Genomic DNA, 9,534 nt, shown 5'->3' on the forward strand with positions numbered 1-9,534 from the left:
GGTTTAGTCTACAGAAGATCTGAAGAATACATCTTAATAGGATTTTGTGATGCTGATTACGCTGGAGATAGATTTGAAAGGAAAAGTACTTCTAGAAGTTGTCAATTTCTTGGAAGTCACCTGATCTCCTGGTACAGCAAGAAACAAGCTACAATTGCCCTCTCTACAACAGAAGCAGAATATGTTGCTGCTGCTGGATGTAGTACACAAATGCTCTGGATGAAGAGTCAGCTAGAATATTATCAGATATATGAGAGTAACATTCCTATCTTCTGTAATAATACTTCTGCTATCTATTTATCTAAGAATCCAATCTTACATTCTAAAGCTAAACATATTGAGATCAAACATCATTTCATTAGGGACTATGTTTAGAAGGGTGTTCTATCTTTAAACTTTGTTGATACAGACCATCAATGGGTTGATATCTTTACAAAACCCCTGGCTGAAGATAGGTTTAAGTTCATTATGAAGAATATCAGTATGGATTTATGCCCAGAATGAAAGGATGAGAAGTTCTGATATATGGATTAGATTTGAAATGATCAGTTTTACTTTTTTATAAGAAGTTATGATTGTTGATCAGTTAGATATTCTGATTCTGTTATTGATAATGTTTCATATGTCTAAGTTGATTCAGAATCTCTTTTAAAGCAAAACAACTGTCACCAGCTATTCCAGAAGATGAACACGTGTTCACTCTAATTGGACAAGCGTGCATGCAGTTGATGAGACGACTCCCTAGGTAACTGTGCAAATCATTTCAAATATCACGTTTTACCCTAACGTCACTCAACATTAAATGCATTTGATTTTCTGCATTTTGTAACTGTTCATTCTCAGAATTTAATTGCATTTAGTTTTCAAATCCGTGTCTATTTAAACCGCCCTCATCATCTCATTTTCTCTTTTCACACATTCTTTCCTTTTCTTGTGTATGCATTTCTGCAATTTTTTTGCCCTATTCTCTTACCCTAAAAATAAAACCAAGAATCTCAGCAAAGTGTCAATGGCTGCTTCTTCATCTCAAATTGTTGGTTCTTCGTCTCAACAACAACAACAAGAACAGGAACAACAACTCATTCCTCAGATCACTTGCTCGATTCCTAGAGATCAGTTAGAAGTTATTTGTGAACTGATGGTGGATGTTGATAATCTGGAAGAACATAATGTTCATATCAAAGATAACATGGTCTTTCAAGGATGGTCGTCTCTGTTTCTTGAGTTCTGTGGACCAGTCTATCCAGACTTGGTGAAGGAGTTCTGGGCTTATGCTTTTGTTATTCCTAAAGCAATAGTTTCGTTTGTTCATGGAAGATTCTTTTCCATCACTGAAGATACATTGAGAATGTTGTTTGATTTGCTGAAAGCTGAAGGTGAATTTGAAGCAACTAGTAGAACAAACTAGGAAGCTGTCTTTGCTGAACTCTACACAGATGTGAAGAAAACAAAAGATGTCAAGGATCTGAAGGACATATACAAAGTATGGACCAAGATTCTTCTAGGTTGTTTCTATCACAGAAAATCAACCAGTTCGTCCAACTTCATCAACAAAGACCAACAGTACATCATGTATTGCATTGGTACTCAGAAAAAGGTTGATGTTACCTACATCATTTTCAATCACTTGTGGAATGCTGTAAGGGACTATAGAGATGAGAGCAGAACAAAGAAGAAAGGAATTGTTATTCCTTTCGGGAGGATTATTACCAATCTTTTGGTTCAAACCAAGATGGTTGAAGAACTGGAAACTGCTGGAGTTATCAAGGATCCTTACACAATCATTGGAAGTACCTTGAATGCTACTTCTTTGAGGAAAATGGGTCTAATTCAAGCTATTGAAAATGCTCCTCAGGCTATTCCAGGTGTTAGAAACAGAAGAGGTCCAATTCTTTCTGAATTTGAGATGTTCTTTCTGAATGAACAACCAGATATTAAGGTTCGTTACCTTAATCTTCTCAAACAAGATGGTTCTATTGATGTTCCTCTTGGGGTCTGCAAGCAGAAGCTTCCGACTACTAAGGATGGTATCGTAGAAGTTTTACCAGAAGCTGCCTCTCAAAAAGAAAGAAGGACAAAGCGTAAGCAAGATGTTTCTTCTATCAGTAAGGAGAAGAGAACTGAAGAAAAAGGTGCTGAAGAAAATAAAGAAGTTGCTGTTGAAAAGGAAAATACAGAAAAAGAAGATGTAGTCATCCAGAAGAAACAGAAGAAGAGTGAGAAAGAGGATGATACGAAAAATGATGAGAAGGAAGTTGAAAAGAAGAAGAAGAGGAAAAAGACTGATAAGACGGATGATGAGAAGGAAGATGAGAAGGTTGAAGAGAAGAAGAAAAGTAAGAAAGATAAGAATAAGAAGAAAAAGAAAGTAGAAAAGAAGGACGTTGAAGGAGAACAGAAGAATAATGAAGAGGAAAATAAAGAAGAAGCAAGGAAGAAAGAAATTTTTGCAGGAAAGAAGGTTGAGATTCAGAAGAAGAGGAAAGAAGTTGAAGCTGATTCTGAAAGGCCTACCAAGAAATCTAAAGGTGTGTTTATTTCTGAACCCAATCAAACCCACAGCATCAGAATCTCCAAATTCTGATTCGTTAAAAGAATTATTCCGTGCCTGTGACTTTACTCCCAAACCTCGTCCTGACCTTGCCTTTGTCAACCTAGAATCTGAGGATGAAGCAGAATCATTGCTCTCTCTTGATGGAGAACCTGAACCCTACTTCATTCTGAATCCAGATTCTTATTCTACCCAATTCAAAACCCCCAAACCTGAACTTTCTGTTGGTGTAAGTTTTGAATTTCTTAAGCTGAAGGTACAGACAGGACTAGAAGCCCTGAAGGCTGCACATAATGCCAGGACGAATTATGTTGCTACCAGGAGTCTTTGGAGAGCCTTCAGAAGGGAGATACATTCTGACTTTCTGAAGCTTCAGAAAGCTTGTGAAGCTGAAGCTCCTGGTCCTTTTGGTTTCTTAAGGGACTTTGAAGATAGCTATTTCTTTCTCATCAGGAGCTGGAAACCTCTTGAAGAGAAGGAATTTTCTGATGAGCTTGAGGAAGTACATCCACTTGCTATGGTTGTGTGGAAGCCTCACTATCATGTTCTGACTGACCACCTTCAGTTCATATTCAACTGGTTAAGGGAGAATCCCTCTGCTAAGGCACCAAATATGGTATATCTAGAAGTTTAATACCCATCAGAACCTGCTGCTCCTACACCTCCAAAGAATTTGGCTGAAATTCTTCTGGCCCTTGAAAATTCAGAAGCTGAAATACCTTCTCCTGTGTTTGTTGAAGCTGCTTCTGAATCAGAAGCTGATGTTGGAAACCATGATGCTGAAACTCAAGATGCTGAAACTCAAGATGCTCAGAATCATCCTGCTATGCAACATCCTCTTAAGGAAAATCAAGCCGATGTTCTCATGCTCGATGCTGCTGCTGAGACTCCTCTTCTGGACAATAGCTTTGATGCTTCTTCTACTGGACCTTCTATTTTGATGAACACCATGAAGGCTCTTCACCAGAATCAAGATGATCTTGCTTCTCGTCTGGACAAGCATGAGGAAACTCACAATGAGTTCAAATCTTTTATGAAGACGCAGTCAGAAAGCACTGCTGAGATTCAAAACCTTCTGGCCAAGATAGCTTCTAAGCTAGGCTAGTCGTAGTGTCTTAGTCTTAGATGTTTTCTTGTTTCTTGCATCTGTTTCTTGCATCTGCTTCTATCCCTCTTGTACTTCTGATATATTTTGTTAATCAATGAAATATTATTTTCTTCACTTTATGTTGTTTTATCATCTGAATCTTTTTAATGCTTTTTGATGTTATGACAAAAAGGGGGAGAAACATGATAATTGATTTGGTTTATTATATCAGTTGCTGGGATTAAGTCTCAACATTCCTAACATTATTTGCAAGATCTATGTCTTTGAGATTTTTTTGCAGGATTGAAGATATTCTGAAAAAGCTCAACATGAGAAGCAAATACATGGGAAAAGCAATTCTATAAAGAAGCATGTTCTTGGAAAATTGAAGCAAGCTTAGTGCTGTGAAGCTTCAAGATCAGAAGCAAGAAGAATGTTCTGATATTCTCGTGGCAGAATATGCTCTAATACATTTTCTTCTCTCATATGCTCTGATACTTGCTTCTTATTAAGAATCTATCAAGAATGCTCTGATACATGCTATTCATTAAGAATGCTGTGATACATTCTTGATTCTGATATTTTTGTCTAGTATGTTCTGAAATATTTCAGGATGTAAAGATGCTCTGATGATGCTCTGATACATTCAAGAATGTTCTGATTCAATCAAGCATGCTATGACAACAAAGAAGAAATTCAAAGCTCTGAAGTTGTCCTATGGAAGCAAGAAGAAGAAGCTCTGAATGTTCTGAAGTTCTAGGCAAAGTGAACGTCTCTACCGAAATGGAAAATACTCAGGGAAGTCTTCTATTTATAAATTCTTCTAGTATTTATTTCAGGGGGAGATTGTTAATCTCAGGGGGAGACATATTCACACACTCTGGTTATATGCTTATGCTATATCTGTGTAACTGTCTTTTGTCATCTAATATTCTGATTGCAAATTCATATCATTTATATATGTTTTTGTCATCATCAAAAAGGGGGAGATTGTTAGAACAAGATTTGTTCGGATCAATATTCTTGTTTTGATGATAACAATGTATATGAATTTTGTATAAGACAATGTGGTACTCTAATCCTTTACATTTTCCATTTCAGGAAATATATAAAGAGTATGCACAATTCAGCGCAAGAAGTACTGACTCAGAAGGTTCAAGATTGCAACATCAGAACATGCTCTCGCAAGACATCAGAAGATGGTCAAGCAGAATCAGAACATGGTCTATGAAGCATCAGAAGAACATGAGAACAGAAGCAGAAGCACTGAAGTTCTTATGGTATCACGCTCAAGCACTTCAAAGTCAGAACACAAGAAGATGCTCTGCACCAAGCTGTTTGACTCTGATTATTCAAACGTTGTATCTACAAACATCAGATTAGAAGCAAGTACAAGATGACAGGCTACGCTGACTGATAAAAGGAACGTTAGAAGCTACTAAAGGCAAAGTCAGTAAAAGCAGCAAAAGCAAGGCTCGAGGTAGTTGACAAAAGTGTGAAACATTAAATGCAGAGCTGTACGAAACACACAATGCATTAAATGCTCCCAACGGTCATCTTCTCAAAACGCCTATAAATATGAAGTTCTGATCTGAAGCAATATGAACAACTCTTGCAAACTTACTGAAACGCTGCTGAATTCATTACTCACGAACTTCATCTTCAACCTCACAACTATTGTAATATTTAGTGAGTGTTAAGCTTAGAACTTAAGAGAAATATCATAGTTGTGATTATAGCTTTCTAAGAAGCATTTAAATACTCTTGCAAACATTTATTTTACATTGATTTGTAAAAGGTTCCTAGAGTGATCAGTGAGATCAGTAGACTCTAGAAGACTTAGAAGTTTCTAAGTGGTGATTTCCTAGAGTGATCAAGTTGTGATCAGTATACTCTAGAAGACTTAGAGGGTATCTAAGTGGAAAACCATTGTAATCAAGATTGATTAGTGGATTAAATCCTCAGTTGAGGTAAATCACTCTAAGGGGGTGGGCTGGAGTAGTTTCGTTAACAACGAATCAGGATAAAAATATTGTGTTCATTGTTTTTATCTTAAGAGTTTTTAAAGATACACTTATTCAAACCCCCCATTTCTAAGTGTTTTTCTATCCTTCATCTATTATAATAAAAAAGATAATCTTTTATGGCCATGCCAAATATCTTTAAATACATAAAACAAAGAAACCCTATTAGACCTTATGGACTTTTAATGTAAAACAAAATTAAATAAAACAAGGATAATTATGTTTTGAAGAAATTTAAAATAATTTAATCTAAATAAAGATACAAAATTATTAACATGATAGAAATTTATAAAATATTTTTATCTAAGTTAAATTTATAGAATTTCAAATGACATATATAAAATAAAGAATTTGAAATTTCTCTCATCCTTTATACAATATCCTTTATACAATATGTGAATGTCATTTTTTTTAATAAAAATTGTTCATTTATAAATTTCAATAATTTATTTACATCAATTTATTTACATCAATGTATAATTATAAATAAACGGCACCATAATAAATCCTGAACCATCAACTTACACATATAAATATTAAATCATTATTACTGATCTTTCAAAATTTATAAGTTGATCTCCAAATTTTTTTTAAAAAATTTCAAATTAACCCTCATAATTTATAAAAAAAAAATTGTAAATTAGTCTCTGGTAATTTTTATATTTTGCAAATTGGTCCATTGAATTTTTCAATAATTGATCCTATTTTAAAAAATTTTATTTTTAAAAAACTAGCAACTTTTATTCATCTGCAAAGCACCTTTGGTATGAAACAGCAGATTTGAATTTCTGAATCGATTAGCTTAAAAAGTGATAGCAATAGGATCCTCCAATGGCAGTTAGAAGAAGAAACGCGCTTATTCTCATAAGCACTTTTTCAACCAATTTCTCCACCATTTCTCATCATCATCATCACACATCTCATTACAGAAAACAAATCTCCCTCGCTAATCTCTTCCAATCCTTCGGTTTCCCCTCCTCCAACCTTCACCATTTCCTCTCTCATAACCCATTCCTTTTCAACTCCGATCCATCACACCTTCGCAAATCACTCTCCACTCTCTTTTCCTTCCGAATCCCACAGAAAACCCTAATTTCACTCGTTCACGATTGCCCTTCTGTCTTAGAACCCCAATTTCTACACAATTGGGAATCAGCTTTTCCAAAATTCAAATCCAACGCTTTCAACCCTTCCCCGCTGATGATCGCGAACTTGTTGCGATGTTCTAGAAAGTTCCATTTAAATCCCCTTCAACTCTCGCAAAAAGTTGAGATTTTTAAGGGTTTAGGGTTTTCCGACAATGTTACAGCTAGGGTTTTGGAAGAATTTCCCAGCGCGGTTGTAATGACTGAGGATAAAATTGCTGGGGTAATTGATTTTCTTGTGGAATTCGGTGTTCCTCGAGATGAAATCGATAGGGTTGTTAGATTGTATCCTAGGGTTTTGGGATTTGGAGTTGAAGATAGGTTGAAGCCGCTGATTCATGAGATGAGGGGGTTGGGATTTTCTCGACGGGAGATTAAGGCGGAGGTTGTTAGGGATCCGGGTATTCTAGGAATGGAGATCGGGGAGTTTTCGCGGTGTTTGAAGCTGTTACAGAGTTTGAAATGCAGGGAGGCAGTTAAAGAGAGTATTTTGGGGGATGGTTTGGTTAGAGCTTGTTTTGGAGTGAAATTAAGAGTCGATTGTTTGTGCTGTCACGGGTTGATTCGTAGGGATGCTTTGAAGGTGTTATGGAAGGAACCGAGGTTGATGAGTTACGAGTTGGAGGATATTGAGAAGAAGATTGAGTTTTTAGTTCAAAGGATGAAGTATGGTGTTGAATGTTTGCATGAAGTTCCTGAATATTTGGGTGTGAATTTTGAGAAACAGATTGTTCCTAGATACAATGTGATTGAGTATTTGAAAGGAAAAGGTGCAATTGGCTTTGAAGTTGGATTGAAGGATATTATCAAACCAACTAGGCTTAGGTTTTATAATCTTTATGTTAAGCCTTATCCAGAATGTGAAAAAATATATGGCAGATTTTCGGGGAAGGTTGAAGTTAAAAGAAAGCATCCTGATGGACTTTGGAAGCTGTTCAAACCGAAGAAGTTCTCTCTAACCAGTAAAGATGTGAAGAACATGAAGGCTTTCATGGACTCCTCACTGGTGTAGTGGTTTGATTTGATGAATGTATATTGTTAGTTGGACTTGGATGAATGGTCCATAACAGGTTTTGTGTTAATACCTAGTGATTTAACAATGATTCTTTTATTTGTTGATGAAATTAACCAATTGTTGGGAAATATTTATCATCATATTGTAATGCTAAAGGAACACATGCTGACAGAGTTAGTTACTCATAAAAATTAGTCATATGTGGCTACTTTTATAGCTTTCAAATGCTGAAACAGGATATAAGAAGGGAGCAAGATTATGTTGTGGGAATAAGTATTTGAAATTGAAACTTGTCCAAAACATATAACAACAAGCAACTACTAACATTTAATCTTGTCTTTTGTCTTTTATTTTCAAACTGGGTCTTGATTTTAAGAAAAACCTAGTGCCCTTGACTTTTTAACCTCATATTCAAGACTTACTTTTGTTGATTTTTTGAAATCCTACTTCAACATTGTAATTAGGGTAGGCATGAAACCGCAAACCGGAAAAATCCGAAAAAATCCATGATAATAATAGGAAAATGGACGGTTTGAAATGGATTTGCAGATGTATATTTTATATTTGCATTTTCAATTGGGTTTTTATGGGAGGTTTTGTACGATTAAATTGGATAGTTTCTCTTTCCACCCCTATTGTGTGGGTCGCACCTCTGAAAACTCTATGTTTGGTTGGGGGTAGATGGAGGGGAGGGGAGGGGAGGGGAGGGGATATTTAGAATTATAATTGTTTGGTTCATTTTTTATAAGGGAAGGGGAGGGGAGGGGAGGGGAGCAAAATCCCTCGTACACTCACTTTTTGCTCCCCCTCAAATTGGGGGGATTTGGAGGGGAGGGGAGTTTTATTATTTAAAATTTTATTATATTCTCTAATATATCCTCAATTATTTTTTTAATTCCAAAAATATCCTTGTTGAATTATTAAAAACTAGGTTTGTTTTCTTTATTTTGTTTCACGTTCCATTTTTCTATTCTGCAGCTACTACCAGTGGATTGTTCTCCGGTGAGTTTTTCTCTTTTTGATTAATCATTCTTATAGATTATTCTTCAATCTTCTGCACTTAATTTTTTAAGAGGTTAATATGGAATAGAGATGATAAAAATTTTAAATCAATTTCATGAATAATATTCTCGTCGTCCACTGCCGCACAGCTTGTTTTCATCATAATATTGCCGCAAATCCAAGATTGAAATCAAATCCAAGAAAGTAGTGTTTTAAACCATTTATAGTGTTACAAATCCACTTGTCGCAGCTTATTTATATTGAATTATATATACATGGAATCAAAGTAGTGTTTCTTACTTTTGAGATTTCAATCATGGTTTAAAACTTCATTAAATAGTGTTTATTACTTGGATTATATTTACATGGAATCCAAGAAAGTTATTTTAAACCATTTAGTGTTTAAATAGTGTTTCTTACTAAATAATCATGTCGTAGATTTTTTTATTTGTCTTTAATATATAAGTAGTGTTTCTTATATTGACTGAAAGCAGCTTGTTTTCATCATAATATTTATATAGAATTATTTTATTTATTTTTAATTATATAAATTGTTTTATTGGGTTAGATGTGTTAGAACAAGATTTGTTCTGATCAATTATCTTAGTTTTGATGATAACAATAATATGAATTTTGCTTAAGATAATATGGTACTCTAATCCAATGCAATTTCCTTTTCAGGAAATATATAAAGAGTATGCATAATTCAG

General features: G+C 34.9%; 2 protein-coding genes across 2 annotated transcripts; both read left to right on the forward strand.

Moving 5' to 3' along the window:
• The first annotated feature begins 1,570 nt into the window (after positions 1 to 1,570).
• On the forward strand, positions 1,571 to 4,189 carry LOC131633216 (uncharacterized). Its single transcript, XM_058903927.1, has 4 exons — positions 1,571 to 2,528; positions 2,659 to 2,961; positions 3,196 to 3,540; positions 4,152 to 4,189. Exons 1-4 carry the CDS (start codon positions 1,571 to 1,573, stop codon positions 4,187 to 4,189), a joined length of 1,644 nt encoding a protein of 547 aa, XP_058759910.1.
• A 2,216-nt stretch (positions 4,190 to 6,405) lies between these two features.
• LOC131633234 (transcription termination factor MTERF15, mitochondrial-like) lies at positions 6,406 to 8,111 on the forward strand. The gene has a single exon (XM_058903944.1). The coding sequence runs from the start codon at positions 6,494 to 6,496 to the stop codon at positions 7,817 to 7,819; it is 1,326 nt and encodes a 441-aa protein (XP_058759927.1). The 5' UTR covers positions 6,406 to 6,493; the 3' UTR covers positions 7,820 to 8,111.
• Positions 8,112 to 9,534: the final 1,423 nt, after the last annotated feature.

This window comes from Vicia villosa, unplaced genomic scaffold (assembly GCF_029867415.1).
Source record: "Vicia villosa cultivar HV-30 ecotype Madison, WI unplaced genomic scaffold, Vvil1.0 ctg.001098F_1_1, whole genome shotgun sequence".
Taxonomy (NCBI): domain Eukaryota; kingdom Viridiplantae; phylum Streptophyta; class Magnoliopsida; order Fabales; family Fabaceae; genus Vicia; species Vicia villosa.